The following is a 19135-nucleotide window of genomic DNA, read 5'->3' on the forward strand; positions in this document are numbered from 1 at the left end:
CAAGACCTCCCGTGTGGGCTGATATTCTGGTACCTGGATGTAGCAAATGCTAAACGAGCACCACAAACTACCCATGGCCTGACTTCAGTGATGAAGATAAGGTGATTTCAGCAAGCTGCCAAAGGTGACTTGGTATCGGTTGGCTATCAGGCTATGTGAGTAGTACAGACAAAGAGCAGTCAAATACTTTATTTGTTTATGATGATAATAGCCCATTTCTAACAAGTTGCCAAGTCACCCTCAAACACTACAAATTGGCAAAGCACGGTGTGAAGGCCAAATCCGGCCCCCGGACACGTTTTTGTAAATAAAACTTTATTGGAACATAGTTGCGCCTGCTCACTGACACACTGTCTAGGTTGTTTTTACGTTCTGTGTCCTGCAACTCTGAAAATATTTACCACCTGGCCCTTTGCAGAAAAAGATACAGTAACACTAATGTATATTTGAAAATTACTGATTTAAAAATTCTCGGTACAAGAAAAACAACAAACTACGTATGGCAACAATGTTAACTAGATTTGTCCTAGTGAACATTTCCCAACATACGCAAATATCAAACTGTCATCGTGTCCGCAAGTATGTTGTGCGTCAGTTATACCTCTATAAAAAGTAAACAATTTAATTGAAAAAAAGGGAAAAGATTGTTGATCTCTGGACTACAGGAAAGCAGAAAAACGAGAGCTTGTCCCATGACAGAAGACAGATCAGAACCAGACTTCTTAAAAGATACAAAGTTTTATTAAACAAACCTGGAATCAATAGTATTATTACATAAATTAGACAGCAGTAAAATTTTCCTAAGGTATATACATGGATCACAGTGATTTTCATTGTGCAAGGGACTGAGAGGATTAGAAACAGGCTTTTTATCCCCCCACATGAGAAGCTGGGATGCCGGCTGGGATCCCAGTGCCGGCTGGCCAGGGCGCCCCACGCCCGCAAGGACACTGGGTCTGCACGACCCCCAAGCGGTCAGAGGGCCACCAGCCGGGCTGCCTGGGACCCAGCGTGAGAAAGAACAAAGCGATGCCCTTTCTGCAGAGCCAAAATGCCTATGTGTCGACAGGCTTGCAATCCCACCTGCTAAAACACACCTGTAATGACTTTTGCTTAAATAACAGAGATCTCCACTGTGGAAGAGTGAGGAAAAAGCATGACACAACATCTCACGACACAGTAATGCACAGGAAACCACCACAGAGCATTTCCCTTTCATCATGGACGGTTCCTTCGGAGGCAAGCCCACAGGGATGTAAAGCAGGCGCGACGGGAAAACATTAGGCTTGGTGAGAACACCCCCAAAGTTACCCTCCATCAACCTACACACACACACAGACACACACACATCAAACTATCCGAATCTATGAACACACCTACTCATGTGCTTTTCTGTTCAATTTTGGTAAGTAAACATCGACCACTCAAGGTGAACACATCGGAAGTCCTCATCACCATCAGAAACAGCGACAGGGGGCACAGGACGCAGGACAGACCCAAGGTGTGTACAACTCAAACATCACAATGCAAACCCTACGTCGGGAGGCATAGTGGGCTTCTGTGATGGTGGGATGTTTGTCACCCAAAATCCAATGATTGGAAAAAAAAATCCAGATGCAAATGTACATAGACACTTACGAGCAGGGGACGGGGTGTGGATGAACAGTGGTGTGTTAAAGTATCAGGATGGCAGGAAGCAGGCACCCATATTTTTGCTAAGGATATGGTTTTACATATTCTGTCAGCTGACTGCAGAAAGCATGATTGGCCCTATTGTCTTTATGCGGAGCAGGATTCCAAAGTTCTAAAAGAAGTGGAAGTCATCCGTGCAAATGGGTGGCACAGAGTATCCCCAGGTGTGACTTTACCCCCTTCTTACCTTTACAGGTACATGTCAAAGCAGGACAGTTACACCGTGCTTTGGAAAAGACACGCCCCAAGTCCTTTCCTGCCATCTATGAGTACCCCAAAGAGTTTTCAAAAATAGTATCCTTGTGTAAGAAAATACTGCCAACACATAAAATTGTGTAAACCAAGATAAATCTGTAATTTGGGGGGGGGTCCACATTCTGTGTTTTCAATGACTTTTCCTCAAAACTTTGCACACTGATTATATCATATCAGATACATGAAAATTTCCCAACGCCTCTGCTGAGTAAAGTATTTTTCAGTGGTATGGTGAGTGTCCCCTGGGTGCAGGACTCCCGTGGATGAAACTGGTCTTTGCATTATGATGTCATACCGTTTAATTCACAAGCCAAACACAGGCGCTGGCAAGCACCCCGTTCCACTTTGGGTATGACGATGGGCGTGACTGTGTTTAACGCCACCTGCTACTCTGGGAACTGCTTTTAATGTGTCATCTGTTTTGCACGGCAGATGGCCGATGACGATGTTTCAAAGAACGGTGTCATCCATGCCTTCAAATCTTTGTTTGTCCTGCAGCTTTGTTTGAAATTAAGGCAACGCATTTCAGACTTTTTTTCTGCTGCTATTTTCATCTTCCCTTTGAAATCCTGGGCGGTAAGGGCTTAGCCTGAAAATATGCACCCGGGTCACTATGTGTGTGTATGATGTTTCACCGTGTTTGAGCGCGGTTCTTCGTGGATTTTTACGTTTTTAAGCAGAGGTTTCCAGAATCATAATCAATCATCGTTACTTGTTTCTACAGAGGGCATGGATGCGGGAGCTTTTCCTTGGGGGTCTATTCCAGTGCCCACAGTCACTCTGCCGACCGAACCTTGTACCATTCAGTGAGCAAACGGTTCATACATGCATGCTCTCTTCATTTCACCTGCCAAAACACAAACCTTTCTTTGCCTTCTGATTTGTACGTGCCCTGTGGCCAAATGGGATAGGTGACTGTACTGCCTCTGACATTTCTTACTTGAAAAAGAATGTATGACTTTCCCAACAGCCAGTTCACATCCCTAGATGTGCCTACAGGAGAAGAAGCAGGTGCCCAGGGATGCCAGGCCTTCCCAGACACCACAGGAGAGCAGCATTGACAGAGAACTCATGCCACCTGGGAGAGTGCCCAGCCCTGCCTCTGCGTCCATCCACCTCCACCAGCGTGCTCCCCAGCGTACACTCTGCCCTCCATCCCAGCTGCCCGGGGAGGCTGCGCGGAAGGAAAAGGGAATGTGAAGAGGGGGTCCTTCCCGTGTGTAGGTCCATGCCCGTGTCCCTGGGCGGTCACAGAAGGCCGTGGTCTATGCTTCTTAAAAGCACAGACCTCCATGGGGAAGGTCATCGCTGGGCCCCCCAAGACCAGATGCACAAGAGATTTGAGCAACTCTGTTGTTCCAGCTGACTCACCCCAACCAGGAATGGGCAGAGACCCCCTTTAGGTTTTTATGGCAGAGTTTACAATCACAGGAGACAGGGACATGAGTGATGACCAGCACAGCACCCCAAGGACACCATGCCCTGTTTCTGGGGAGACGCCTACACGGGAACACGCTCCTCGTGGTCCATGCAACATCTGGCTTTCATTAAGTCAACCCTAAGGACGCAGGATCGTCAGGATGCTTTTCACAGTATCACAATCAGGTCCAAAGAGGAAGAAAGGCTCTCATGCACCGGGAATTCTGCTCAAGCCCGCCGCATCCGTGAGATGAGAGTGCGTTGGGGGGGGTGACTCAAATACGACATTTACGAGGAGGACAGATACTAAGCAGAAATGCACGAGGTCAGTTTTTACGGGGTTGGATGCTTGCATCCTACAAGGCATCTGTTTCTTACTTTTCCCAGCAGAGTTATAGGAAAACCTTTGCATAGAGATCATCTGTGTAACGGAACCAAGAGGCAGGATTCATCAGCCGTGGAAGGTGCGTTGTGTTCAAGAGACGCAAATGGGCATTTTCATGAAGGTCGCCGTCACCCTCGGGAGGGGAGGGCGACACTTCTGAACGTGACACAGAAAATTTCCTGGCTGTGTTACACTCCTTGGACACCTTGAATGGTCACTGGCCATTAGACTTAAGATTCAACGACCTTCTTCTGTTTCCTTCCAGTTTCAAGATGTAAAGCTAGCAGATACGACGCTCTAAAAAAGATAGCGGGTGTAGACCCCCCCCACAGTAGTTTCTTCACCGCTAAGTATAAAATGCACATATGATAAAAAATGCACACATTACCTTTTTCAGGTTTTGTCCTAAGAGAACAGATTCTTAGGGGGAAAAAACGTGAAAAGTAAAAATCATAGGCTCTGCAAACTATGGACATTTACATCATTGCACAATTTCTGTGCAACAGTCATATTTTCTTTTATACACACACCCACCCACCCACACACACACACACACATAAATTTGTGGTTGTAACTGAAAGCATCCAGTTCAAACTTATGAAGTTATGTCTATGAGAAAAACCAAGTTATCACAGTGGGAACACAATGTTAAAAGATAAAATGCTAAAAGATAAACCTCTAGAACCAAACAAGTTTTCAGAACTTCCTACTGTGCTGCAGATTTCCAGTTGCTTAAAATAACGCCAGGTCCACGGATTTCCACGGTTTCTCATGTGGTTTATGTCCATCCAGACGTATATGAATGTGGAAACGTCCCTGTTACATCAAGATGTTTCTTTGGGTTTGTGTGTTGTCAGCTCTTTGTCCAGGGCAAGTGTGAGTCATTCCGGTTCTGAAATAAGACAGAAGTGATGTTAGTTTCTAAAGAACTGGGTAAATTTTGTAATAATCATGATAATGGTAATCAGAACTTTATAATCACACAAAAGCAGCGTTTTTAAGGTGGGCTTCCAGTGTTTCAGGATTTCCTCATTCATTGAATTGTCCCATCCCCACGCCCCATTGAGAAAGGTTATTTCTATCTGTGTGACCTTACCTGACAGCTTAGGGCAGTGCAGAAAGCTGCTTCCCGAGGGTCAGACAAAGCCCTCTGGATAGCAGCCTTCTGTTTCTTGAAGTACGTTTAACAGAATCTATGTTACTAGAAAAAGGCTCTGTTCTTTCGGTATCACCAGTGAGATGCTCTTCCCTCTAAAGGACTTTCATCATTGAAATCTGACTGCATAACAATAACCCATAAAACGTTACGGGCAAAGTAAACAAAATCAAAGCAATTCAGCGACCCAGAAAGAAAAAAAGTAAAGAGCTGCAGGAACAATTTCAGGATTTTAAAAAATCCTTAAAAGCAGAATTCCCTGGCTTTGAAGAGGCTGGCAAAGCTGAAGACACTTCGTTTTGAGAGAACAAGTCCCCATCATTAAAAGAGAGTCACATTATGATGTGAAGAAAGAAGAAAATAGAAGCAGACAGGTTACTTTTCCATGGACTTGGCCCCCAATGTCCCTGTTATCGTTTCCTCCCTCATTTTAAGAGTCCAGTTTTGTCTCCGCATTTTCATAGACACGCCAGCAGAGAGCGGAGGTTTCTGCCTGCCGTGCCTCCCCTGTCCCCGCTCTCAGCAGTGGCATGGTGGGCAAATGGTGCTGAGCACATTGCTTTCCCCCTGCTCGGAATGGCCATTGTGAAAACAAGAAGGAGAGAAACGAGAGATGCGAACGTGTAGACACATCACTGGCACTACATTGCTTCTCCTCCTTCAAGGCGAGATTTGTCTTCCTTGGATGTTACAGGAAGGAACAACCCCTGCGGTATAACCAAGCTACATGGAATTGGGAGAACTTAAAAGGTGCTTAGTACCAGTACTTACAAAACTAGACATTCAAAGTCATCGTCACAGACTTTCAAGGGTTCAAAGAACTAACTCAAAATTTATTTTCTTTTTCTTTTTTTTTACTTTTTCTTTACTTTGGGTTATTAAAACTGAACAATAGAGGAATGTCTACAGTCTGAAGAAAGTCTTGTGCTCAACAGCAGGTTTAGGCAACAGGGAATAATAGATCTACTACCCAACCATCATTTTGGGAAGGTTCTAGGGATGGTTATAAGACACTTCAACAAATTTTTTTTCTATTGATACTTTATTTTTATTGAACCGCATGCAATAAAATGCACACATCTTAGCGTACAGTTCGATGCATTTAATGTGTGTACGCACCCACGGAACCCTCCCCCAGGTCAAGAGTGCAAACATTCTAATATTTTTCCCCTTAAAATCAGTTTTAGAATCGCGAATTGAAACTTAGCAAATTCCATGAGACATTAACAAAAATTGACCCAAAGATGCTTTTGAAAATATTTAAGTATTGGGAGGAAGCGGGACTGAATCTCAGGGTTTCTCATCAGAATAACCGGTGCCTCTCAAATGTTGAGGTGCACGCAAACCTCCCAGAGGGTCTTACTCGGATGGAAGTATTTCTGCCCCGGTAGATCTGTGTGGGGAGTTAAATGACGGATGTGATCTTGACATTTCTGGGCAAATACTGGGGTGTTTGTTGGACTCACACCTGAAAGGACCCCGTCTTGTTCTGCGACATGATGAAGAAGCCCCCCTTGGAGAATGCAGTTTCTCCCTGACCCAGGGTCATTTCAAACATCACTAATTTTTCATGGCTAAAAATAAAGATATACCTTCTGGATAAGGATTCCCATCCTCAGAAATTCTTGAAGACTTCCAAATCTTTCGGTGACACCGGAGGGGCTGTGTTCCAGTCATTCTCGGGATAAGTTTCGAAGTTGGACGTGTCTCCCTCGCTGCATACTTTGGGCACGATGGGGGGCTGTGGGGTCCCGCCAACATACAAAGGGCACAATTAGCAAGGAAAATGTGAGCACCGGAATGTTCTGAACATTCTCCTAGGTTTACGACTTTATATAAAAATGGAAATGACTTGGAAAAAAAAGAAGAAAGACACTAGAAAACCAAAGTCATCATTCCTTTGTTTATGAATAAAGAAAGCTTTGCCTTGAGATATTGCAAATAAGGTATCAACCACTGGGCTGACGAGGGCTTGTGCCATTTGAGGAATTAAGGGAAGAAGGATGGATAGAACTGAGAACCTCCTGGATTGCTTGTTCAATGCAAATTCCCGGGCATGCAAAGGTCTTGGGGATTCTGATGAAGCTGGTCCACTGGCCAGACTCTGAAAATTCCAGAAAGATGGGAAGAGCAGCCGTCTCACATTTAGGTATCACCAATGCCAAGCCTCCCTCCTGCATCAACATAATGAGGCCTCTGGGACTGACACAAGGCCAGACAAGTGTTTTCCATAAAGAGCCAGTGAGTAAATATTTTCAGATTCGCAGGCCACACCATTTGTTGCAGCTATTCAACACTGTCATTGTAACTAGCAAGCAGACACACACAATGTCTAAATGAATGGGCGTGGCCATGTGCCAATAAAACTGTATTTATAAAGACAAGTGAGGGGCCAGGTTTGGCCCACAGGTTGTCCTTTGCTGATTCCTGGATAGATGGTGGCTCTAGCCACGTCCAACTCAAAGACTCTGTAATGCACACAGATACCAATTGTTTTCCTCTAATCCTATGAAACTACAAGACTTCATGGAGAACCCTGGATGCACGGGGTGACCAACACCCTACAAGATTGCTTATAACCCTGATGATTCCACAAGAAATCTGAGGTTAGTGATGCCAAGAATCCTCAAGGCCAGAAGGACCTAGATTAGTCCCTGTCCCAAAGCCCTGTGCGTCTAACAGATCGCAGCAAAGCAGATACATTTACAGAATCCTGACAGAGAACAGGAAGACAAGTGGATGCCAAGGGGAGTATTTCCCATACTTGAAACGCGTCTGCCCTTTGACCCGATGATCTCATTTCTAAAAGTTTATCTTCACATAGATTAAATGTGTGAGATTATTCTTTGCAGCAGAAAACCAAAAACAATACCAGTGTCCATCAGCTGGGGTCTGCGTAAGTAAACCATCGGAGAGACACGTGAAGGGCTCCACGAGAAAGCTATCCAGGTATGTGGAACAACTACATGCTATACTAAGCCAAAAGCAAGGCTATTGCATGTATAGCTATGGTTTTGTGTCACAATGGGAAGAAAATAAGAATATGCAAATCCTTACGGGTTTTTCCTAGCCTACAAGGATACACAGAAAAATCCAAAGAAAGTAGCTGGGACGGAACAGGGCAAGTGCGTGAGATGTGGAAACATAGACCATTTAAAATTGATTCGGTTTTTGAAAAAGCAATTACCTATTCTATTTACAAAACATCAAATTAATACAATAAAATATTTAAAACTTAAAAGCAGCTCATTGATATCCGTGGAATGGGCTGAGCCCTAGAGTCTGGGCTGGAACCCAGGTACCAGCATCTTTAAAGTCTTGCTGTTGACAGTAAAGTGGAAAGTGGAGAAGGATGCCATTGAGGCCTCTCATCAAAAACATACTCAGGTCAAAGAAGTATGAGCCACAGAATACTGTCCATCTAATCTGTCTCCATCACTGTACAATATCCTTAAGTGCTAGACACACGCCTTATCTGTGTTATTCCACTGACTGCTCCCCATTAGGAAATGGAGGAATGAGCCTCATTCAGGTCACAGAGCTAGTGAGGGATGGAAGCAGGTCTCAAAAAGTCTGGTCACAAAAGCTGGGGTCTTAACCCCTACCCAGGTGCCTCTTTAGTGCTCAGATAACCACTGGGTAGGGAACTTGGCTTACCAATCATTTGAAGGGATTGGTTGTACTGTACAAACTAATTACGTCTCTACCATAAATACGTGAGTCACAGAGTCGGACTCCTTAACAATCTTGTTAGGGGGAGCTGAACGATGTCAAGAGTTGCCCGTTGACATATGTTGTACCTTCAGTTTCCGTTGTGGAACCGCTTCCCAGTCCACACTTCGGAACCACCGATGTCGTTTCACGTCATCTGCTCCGTTCTTCAAAAGAAACGTGCATTGTTATCAGCGTGCACAGTTTCAGCAGGCCGGGAAAGAAAACATCGCAACGCATCTCGACATGATTTAGTGGAGAGACAAACGGAGGTTGGTTATGTTTTGAGCACGTATCTCTGTAGTCTGAGCTAAATAACTTTGTGTTTCATTTGCTTTTCTTCAGAGTAGACACACATCCAGTCGTTATGCTCATGTGTGCATTGCTCTGGATGAAAGACTAATGTAGAATGTAAAGACAGTCAAGCATCTCAATGTAAACTATTGGACTCGTGGTAATTTCTGAATATGTCACCTGTTCTCATCTTGACAAGTGGAACAGAGACAGGTATACATATGAGAGACAAATGATATACAGACGATAGATAAATATAGATGATGCAGATGATACGCAGATGCATACGTACACACACAGATAGGTAGGTAGGTAAACAGACAGACACGTAGATAGATGGACAGATAGATAAGCAGGCAGGCAGATATACAGATGATTGATTAAACACAGATAACAGACAGACAGGTAGATAGATTCAACTAATATGAAAGAAGTACAAGAAGAAGAAAGCAGTAGAAATTTTCCACATATGAAGGGCAGCAATGTCCAAGGGGATGAATGAGTTAAACACAATGGGTATCCTTTAGAAGAAAAGGGGAAATACTCCAAATAACAGGACACCAAGAAGAAAAAAACATCAAGGTCTGATGGTGAAGGAGGCTGGGGAGCGCAGCATGGCCGGCGTGAGGGCTTGTCATGAAGACCAGTGACTCATAAGAGGGCAAATATGTGGTGGAGACGTATCAGGAGGCTGCAGAATGCTAAGCTAAGGCCGTCGGGCTCCATGCTATAAACAAGACCCCTTTTCCTACACAAAGGAGTAAATTGATGGCGGTGGGGGCGCTTGCAAACAGGGAGCTGCAGCAACCTGGCCAGCAGAAACACAGTACAGAGGAGATAGATGGTCAGCCTTGGTGAGAGAACCAATGATGTCCATCTCTGCTACCTGCACTAGACGGCTTACTACTCAGGAACATGTTTGCATTTTCATTGGGCAGTTTCTTTAGCCTGTGCCAGCCAATCTCCAGGTCAGGCAACGCTACCCACTCTTCAAGTCCTTGTTCAGATGTCTGTGTTTTCCCCAGGATGCCTCCCACAGTCACTGAGCCTCCCCTGTAGCAGATGCTACATGTGGGTCACCTGTGTTGTTCCTGAAGCCATGGAGCAATCAATGACTCCTTGCTGCATGCTGGTGACATTTAAACCGTGTACCTAACCATTTTCATGCTATTTGCTGTGAAACATTATTATTGGATGAATACTCTGTTTTGCTGATTTGTTTCCTTCACCAGTAATGTCCAAGTTAGCTTTTAAGACGCTCCTTAGAGACCTGCACATATCATGGGCTGATGTCCTCACATGCTGGGAAGGACAAATTTGACGACTGTTATGGATGGGAGGTACACTGTGAGAAGGTATGTTGAAGTCCTAACCCGCAGTACCTGCGAATGTTAGGTTGGAAATGTAAACAAGGTGAGGTCCTCCTGGATTGGGATGGTCCTACACCCAAGGACAGGTGTCCTCATGAGACACAGAAGAGGAGAGACACATGCACAGGGGAGAAGCCACGTGGAGATGGAGGCAGAGACGGGAGGGATGCGGCCACGTGCCCAGGGCTGCCTGGAGCCCCCAGAAGCTGGCAGAGGCAGGAAGGAGGCTCCCCTGAGGAGGCCCTGCCCTGCCTGGACCTCAGAGGTCTGCTCTCCAGAGCTGGGGAAGGATGGTTCCTGTGATTTAAGCCCCAGTTCGTGGCCTTTGTTACAGAAGCCACAGGAAATGGATACGCCACAGAACAGAGGCCCCGAGAGAAGATCTGTGAGGATCAAGCCGCACACACAGTCTATGCAGTGTCTCAGTATTGCAACTGAGAGGGTCAATGCCCCGACCCATGGTTTTATTGCTTCATCACTGTGCGGAACTAGGGCTCCTGACAAAGATGCCCATGGAGGCTCTCAGGTTCAGTGGTGCCAAAACCGAACCAAAACACGCACATAAGATACCACGGCATTTATACAACAGCCAATTCCTTAAATGTGTTTACCTCCACGTGAAAGTAATACAGTGCACAACTTCCAAAATAATGATTAATGCACACACAGATGTATACACCCTCATGGTTATGGCACACTACTCCTAACAGCCAAAAGGTGGCAACTACCCAAACGGCCATCAGCGGATGAATAGGGGAACAAGATGTGGAATTTCACTAAGCCACGAAAACGAGGGCGGCCCTGACACACGCTTTCATATGGATGAACGCTGAAAACATCACAAAGAAATCAGACACAAATGGTCCCATATGGTACAATTCATGTGTATGAAATCCCAGAATAGAGAAATGTATAAAGACAGAACACAGCTTAGTGGCTGATTCACAGAAGAATGGTGGTGGTGGAAGGTGACCGCTTTACGGTATGGGGCTTCTTTTTGATATGAAGAAAATGTTCTTTAAAATTGACATGTCTGCAAATACATTAAAACCCATCGGATTGTACACAGTTTACATGGGTGACTTGTGTGGTATGTGAATTTTAGCTCAAACATTCATGCCCAGAAACCCAGACTTGAAATCTGGGCAGTGATCAAACAGGCATACCCTGCCTTTGTTTAGATCTATAAATATGAAAATACAATGTCCAATGGCTGGAACTTATCATGGATACCATTTCATCATCATGGACACAAGCACCGACCTTCATGTTTCCAAGGCGACGGGTTCTGTCAACAACAAGCAGTTTCTTGATGAGGTCTCTGTTTGGGGAAGGAGACAGAAAGTGCATATATCTTGACACGGACCCTAGCAACACACCATGTAGGCACGTGGAAAGCAGGTGAGCTTTCCTTCTGGCTAAACATTTTCTAGCACTTATTTCTTACCGTCACCGTTTCTTCAATAATTTACACAATGCCAGGCTGCATGCACATAGGGACTGAGCTGTAGAAGGAAGGCTCTAGAAGCTCACACCGAGGGAGAAAAGTTGATTAAATCATTGCACAGAAGATGAGCCTTTGAACATCAGCCTGAGAAAATGCATGCCTGCTCTGGGGACTGTGACACTTCCATTACAAGATACCTCTCAAACTGCCCCTGGCAGAGGGAATATTTATCTGTTTTTACCCAAATAAATGGTCACACTCTGCCCTGCGGGTCTACTTGATTTATGGGATCCTTGGTTTACAATGTTTTCCCTCAAGTGCCCTAATTACTCCATGTCCTTTAAAGTGTGCTGGTTCCCTCAGATGTTCCTTGTAAAGAACAGGTCGTCAGAACACAGTAAGCCGGTCCACTTGGCATGGAAGTGTCAGACGGGCTTCAAGACTTCCAGAAGACAGACAGTTCTAAGAGTCACAGTTAAGGAGATAAAAAGCATTGTGTGTGTGTGTGCGTAATATGTAGTTTATTACGTATAATAAGATCCAGGCATTTTAAACATATACTGAAATCCCCCAGAACAACAAAAAAACCTCATTGACTGAACTTCAAAATACCCATGACTTTGTGGCTACATTTTGCTGATATAAACTATGTCCTCGGGTGAGGAGTGCACATCTAGATTTAGGCCATGCCCAGGGCCCTGTGACCCCCTGGGAAAGTTCACAGGAGTCAGCTGAGATTCTAGTGCTCACAGAGATAAATGCAGGGGTTCAGGGTCCCAGGGCCCCTCATGTCTACACTGTGCACGTCCCAACCTCCTACTGGTACCAAACGCTGGCAAGCAATCAATATAAACCAGTGGGTTTCCCAACGTTACGAGTTCTGAAGCACAATGGGGGGGCCTCTCGGGTTTGCTGGCATCTCTGAGTGAAAATCAGAGAAATGGGCCCATTCCCTAAAGCGAGGATTTTTGTATCCATGTAATAAAGAGGAAATCCCCTTGGGCAAGAGAAGCGTGGGCACTGAAAAATTAGACACCTTTCAGGACATACTGAGTTTGCCTTTCATTATGTCAACACAACAAAAACCAAGCAAACAAGAACGTCACCCGAAACCACACTCCTAAGCCAACCCCAAATATATGTTTTTCCTTCCTTTTCCCTATTATTTACAGCTTTGCAGGGGCTACACTGAAACCTGTAGTAGGACTACACAGAAATGAACATTTATTTATAAAACGAAATCAACCCCCTTGCCAAACAGCTCAAACCTTTGCAAAAAAAAAAAAAAAAAAAAAAAGCAGAGGGTGCAGACGAAAAGGGGCCACTTGATACGGCAACACCACAGGAACTCCGGATGCCGCCTCTGGAGGTGGAGGTGTGTTTCCCTGGCAATGCCTGGATTCACCGAGGCTGAAATTCTTAATCTCACTTACTATCCTGGTGCCAGCTGGCTTCTCTCTCATCAGAAGCTTTCAAACATGAGAAAACACTCACAGATATTAGTTCTACCACGCTGGCAACAAGCGCCAAAGCTTTCCTTTCCTTTCCAATTAGATGTATTCCTAGAACGATTCTCAGTCTCCAATCCTGAGAGACACGGGCCTAGGCAACGACTGTCCAGGGAGTGTCCTGAGGGCATGCAGACCAACTATATCCTTACAGAACTGGAAGTCAGGATTGTACAGTGGTGGCCAACCAAGGGCCGTAATGTGGATGAGAAATGACTCGGTCGTGGCGTGCTGCTGCGCCAACTCGTTCAGGTCTAGCCCGTAATGTACTGTTTACTCTACTGCCACCTGCAGTCATCAACTGCATCCAGGGTCCCAGTCACTGCTCTTGCCAAGCCCCCACACTGGGGCAAAATAAGATCCTAAATGAGGCCTTTAGATCAAGGGTTATGAGGCACCTACCGCTCGTTCTCGCTTCAAAATAAAGATCAACTCAGAGAAAAAAGGGGGAGAGGTGACTGGACCTCGATGATGCCTCTGTTTCTTTTCTTTCTAGAATATCTTCTTTTCCATAAAATGTTGGGACCCACTCCATGCATTGCTGTAAATGACCTGAGCCCTTCACGTTAATGACTAAATAAGTGACCTAAGATTCTGTGGATGGTCCCTTCTCTGGGGAACCGTCTCTTAGAAGAATTTAAAGTTGTTTCTTGCAAGAGGAATGATAAAGCCTAGTGAGTTTCTGAACAGTGAAAATTTTTAGGAGGCTATGAAAGGAGGCTGGATTTTGGGAATGCAAGAGACAGTCCATGTTACTTTACGTGACAGACGTGTACCAACGGTGACATCGAGGTCTCACTGTACCACAGAATGGGTACCATGTGCATCAGTGCCCAGGGAGATGGACACACCCCACAGGTTCACCCAGACAATGCCAAGGGGTATAAGAAGGCCCCCCACTGGCAGACTGACCCATGGCTCGGAGTCAGACACTTTAGCACATCATTGCTAAATTGTGGGTAAGTAGATACCTCAATTTTAAAAGGCTTTTCCTATCCATTTAAGATAATGTCACTGAGCTGAAAAGGCTTTACACCCTGGGAGAGAAATCCTATTGACACTCAACTGCTCCAATTCCCTCATTCCTCGTGGTCTTATCCTTCACTGCACAGAGCATCCTTTCTAGGTGATTATTTTTAAATGGGAGCGTCCTTTTTTTACTCAGATCTTTTCATACCTGCACGGTGTGTCCACACAACTCAAGTTCCAGCCCACAGAAGAGCAATAGTGCCTTCTGTTTGGAGTGAGGATTTCCTAGTAAGAGGGATGGACACTCACCACTAACAGACACAGCTGGATGCAGCCAGTGGTCCCTGTCACTGATCCATTATCATAAAATAATTGTCCCCGAACTTAATTTCTACAGGTGATTCGAAACACTTAGCCAAAGGAAAAAAAAAGAAAAAAGGAGAAAACGTGAGTTCTCAACTGGCTATGATTTATTTACTCCATTCTGTGCTCAGCAGGGGCGGGGTACCCAAAATCACATCTGGGAAATACAGGGGCTAGAAATGAGGGCTCATTTGGGTGCAAGAGGGCTAAAAGGTGGCCAGAATGGTCAACGTGCACACAAAAGCAAACACATTCTTACATTTTTTAAAACAGCATTTTGCCTTCCGTTGCCACAAATGTAAGGAAATGCTTACTCAAAGGTCATTGAAGAAATGCATGCTGACCACTCAAAATCTTAGCATGGAGAAGCCCTTTAAGCATGAGAATAATTTAAGCAGGACAGAAAAGATCAACTGTTGAGCCCACCAACCCGTCAGCCACCCCCAAACTAGCTGGGAGAAGGCAGGTCCTCTTGTCACATGCCCAACGACCCTTGTAGAAAATACAATACCAAACACCTTTATTTGGCTGACTTGTGAGTATTTATTCCTGAGGGATTCAAAGAGCAATTAAAAGGTTAAGTATTGTTGAAGGAGAGAAATGAAAACCTTTTTGCCTTTTTTTGATATGGTGAAGGTCCGAGAGAACTGAATCACAGCACAACTAATGGTGCAAATACACTATCGCCCTCAACACAAGTGTGCCCTGTGCTTTCTTAGACACTTTGTAAACAAACACCCCCGCTGACGAGGGAAACGGTTTACTCACTTGACGTTGAAGTCCAAATGTCTGGGGAAATCTATTTTGCCTGCAAGAATTTTCTGATAAATGCCAAAGGGGTTGTCATCAAAAAACGGAGGAAACCTGGGAGAGAGAGAAATATCTCTTTTCAGTGGAGAGCGTGAGGGGAAAGAGCCCTGCTTTGGAATGATGACTTTCTGCTGGGCACAGAAGGAAATTTAATGCGCGGGCGCGTCTGCCACCACATGCTGGAGTGTCAGACCCTAGAGACGAAGCAGGAAGGGATGGTGCTAAGAGGTCAAGGGTGAAGCGCTGCCCACCAGCAGGGAAAGGGTTAGCAGAGAGGAGGCGAGGACAGGCAGACCACCGGGGGTTGAATTCCTGGTCTTTCTTACATGTCCGGCCATAGGAGGCGCACCACGGCTATTCAGTAAGTGTGTACATGCCCGGCGGAACAGGATGGGTTACACTCTCTTCTGGGTTCTTTTTTCTTGTCCTGGGTCGTCTATATTTTATAGAAGCTGAGAACTGAATCTCCAGTACAAATCCACTGAATTCACCCAGGTGATGCTTTGGGAGATGCATGCGGGCCATGTTCGCTGCTCATGGTAACCCTGAAATAACTAAGTGCTCGCTAGCCCAGGGATCGGCAAATTATGCCCCGTACCTTGTTTTTATAAATAAAGTTTTACTGGCACATTGCCACACCCATTCACTTACGTACTGCCTACGGCATAGTTACCACGAATAAAGACTGCAGTCCAGGTATGCAAATGAACAGATGTATCTTTTCTAACACAAGGAAATAGGGGAAAATATCTGAAATAAATGCAGTAAGAAATATACTTAAAACTGCAAAGACCAAGAAAAAACCAAGACCTTCTAGAAGTTTACCAATATGTACCACAAATGCACCCAGGTGCTCCTAGGCTGAAGCTGTACTTTTGTTATTTCCTCCTATTGCCCGATGCAAATACTCTCAGCTCAAAAGAATAATCTCTAAATAGCTTTGCTATGACTGGACCTTCTCCTTTAGCGAAGCAAGCAATAGAGAATCTCATAAAACGCAGTTTCCAAATGACATCTTTATGGATGATGGCATATTTCAAAGCGCAAAAATAATTCTCCTGTGGATTCTAAATCAATTCCTTCCATCTTTAAAGGAAAACAGGAGTACAGAGGGGTGGAATGGTGGCCTCCAAAAAGATGTGTCCATGGTATTATTACCCCAACACTCTTAGTTGGAAAGTCATTGCAGATGTGATTATGGGAAGGACCTGAAATGAGGCTGTTGTGGATGAAGGTAGCCCTGCACCCAGGGACAGGTGTCCTCATAAGAGACAGAAGAGGAGATACACAAACACAGGAGAAACCACATGGACATGGAGGCAGTGATGGGAGGGACAAGCCCAGGGCCACCTGCAGCCCCCAGACGCTGGCAGAGGCAGGGAAGAGCCTCCCCTGGAGCCTGGGGAGGGAGCAGGCCCTGCCCCGCCTGGACCTCAGACGTCTGGTCTCCAGAACATGGACAGATAAATTCCTGTGGTTGTCATTCCCCCTATCTGTGGCCATTTCTTTGGGCAGTTATAGGAAACTAATACACAGAGTGTGCACATTAATTTCCAAGTCAATTACAGAGAGGAGCAGAAACATTTAAAAAGTAAAGAACAGGAGGATGAAATTGAAATAAAAAATAGTGAAGTTGAGGGAGGAGAGACAGTAATGAGGAAAACAAGTTGTTCAGAAAATGTAAAAGTGCAGCTGTGTGCAATGTGGCAGAAAATAGCCCTTTTTTTCTTAAATGACATTTCCGTTTCACACCGTGGCATAAAGAGAGGCACTGTGTCAAGAGGGCAATACAGCTACTTCGGCCACTGTTGCTGCGGTTCGGTAGCGATGCACAGACCTCCCAGGCCAGGCTGCAGGGAAGGTGCACGTGCGGGCGGGCGGCCAGTTCTCGCGCACCGTGAACGCCTTACAGTAACGCCTCCAAGGCTTCCCTGCCCTGTGTGCCAGACACTCTAACAATGGACGGGGGACTCGTATTCCCTTCTTGGGTGGGGCCCTTTCTGAGGACACTTGGCTGCATGGCTTCATCGGGGAAACGTACACGTTCAGCAATGGAACACTGAACACCGGGAGAAAATGCGTCATACGCACCTCAAAACACTTACGAGAAATATTACAGTCTCCCGGGAAGCGGGCAGCCTAGGACAGGATCCCAGGTACAACGGCAGTAGTTTGATGAGCAGAAAAAATAGCAATAAATGAACAGCCGCAGACTTCATCTTCAGAGCACATGAGAACTGACAGTCCCCTTAGGGCACGTCTGTGGGAAAGCACCCAGTCTGTGCTGCTAATCTAACAGAATCCTTCCTATTCTTGACAAAACAGGCAGTGAGTGCCTGTCCCACAGGAAGGGGGTGTCATAAGCGACGTCAAGTTATCCACAGGGAGGCTCGTCATCAAAGGGACAATCTGCCTGCCTGCGAGAAGGTGCGCTCAAGAATTTCACCTTCAAATGTCATGCCTCACTTACCCTTTTCTCCATGCGCATTTTTCTATGAGCATCCAAGGTTTCTACACCTCCCTGTACAATGGACCCCCCAGGGGAAACGTGGGATAACTTAGGTCTCTAGGTAGTTCTGCTCATTTCAGGTTCCTTATCAGACTCAGACACCCCGTTACCAAAACTGGGTCCTAGACAATTAGACACTGTGTGATCAGCCCAAGTCATGAACGGGGGCAGCCCTCGGAAGGCAGGTCCTTTGGAAACAGGTTCAAGAACACCAGAGAGTTTTTGGAAAGAAAATAGAAGGGGAAGTGCTATTGCCATCACTGAGTTTTTGACTTGTTTCTCAAAGATCCTTAAGTGGATAAAACATAACATCTGCGTCCCTCAGGAGAAGCGGCAAGAATAAAGGGCCGGGCTGGGTGTGCCCTGGGGCAGAGGGGAGGGTAAGGGGCACCCTTCTGGGGCACGGCAGCCGTGGTTCTCACGTGCGGTCCCAGCAGCCCTGTCCGGGAGCTTTGGGAGGCCCTGCCTCTCAGTATACATCTACAGGGGGATGGATTTTCTTCTGTATCTTAACAAAAACAGCACATTACACCAGGCAGGGTCCGGGAGAAGACGGGAACATCAAGCGGTCAGAGATGAAACTAGGCTTTAAAAAGATGATTAGGAAAAATGGAAAACGAGGTCAATATTCCCAGTCAATATTTTTAATTCTAGGAAGTATGGTTATTTCTTCATTAATAAGTCTACTGGTGTTCATCGTTAGTTGATTGCTCTGTATGTTTGTATATATATATTTTATGTATATGTGAAGTATACGTATTTTAATGAGGTGGGGTTCCAGTTGTGCTGGCCACGGAGAGACAAGAGGCAAGGGACCTGCAGGAGGCTGGGTGGCACAGGTGGGACGGGAGCCCCACATGGCATGTGTGAGGTGCAGCTGGACCACCCGGGACCCCAGGCGGTGGGAGCCCGCTGCCCAGACTGGCTCAGAGCCTCCCACCATAAGGAACACTGGTTCTGTCCCCAGAGGACCGCCAGGCAGGAATGTCAAGGCATGTAGACAGACCCCGTCCACTTCTGCCCGGGGAAAGGGAATCGGGCAGGAGCGGGGGCAGTTGGAGGGGACGACGATGAGCCTCAGGAGCGGGCCAGGCAAGGGCTGAGGCTGAGGGCACTGCAGGCAGAGCCAAGAAATGACCAAGAGGGGTCAGCCAGGCCTGTGCAGGATACGCACCCAGAAAATCCTGACTCGCTCTGAGTGTCAACATGAAACGCATCTGTGTGCTGACTGTGAGCATGTAGCCCCC

At 45.8% G+C, this 19135-nt stretch overlaps 1 protein-coding gene across 2 annotated transcripts in view; it reads right to left on the bottom strand.

Moving 5' to 3' along the window:
- Positions 1–719: 719 nt before the first annotated feature.
- PRKX (protein kinase cAMP-dependent X-linked catalytic subunit) overlaps positions 720–19135 on the bottom strand; it is a 60002-nt gene continuing 41586 nt past the window's right edge. For both annotated transcript variants that reach the window (XM_073228099.1, XM_073228100.1), the window contains exons 5-9: positions 15338–15433; positions 11546–11603; positions 8708–8785; positions 6500–6648; positions 720–4643 (exon numbers count right to left, since the gene is read on the bottom strand). In XM_073228099.1, coding sequence (XP_073084200.1) covers positions 6523–6648; positions 8708–8785; positions 11546–11603; positions 15338–15433 — 358 coding nt within the window. In that variant the 3' untranslated portion in view covers positions 720–4643; positions 6500–6522. The remainder of the gene's footprint in view (positions 4644–6499; positions 6649–8707; positions 8786–11545; positions 11604–15337; positions 15434–19135) is intronic.

This window comes from Manis javanica, chromosome X (genome assembly GCF_040802235.1).
Source record: "Manis javanica isolate MJ-LG chromosome X, MJ_LKY, whole genome shotgun sequence".
Lineage (NCBI taxonomy): Eukaryota > Metazoa > Chordata > Mammalia > Pholidota > Manidae > Manis > Manis javanica.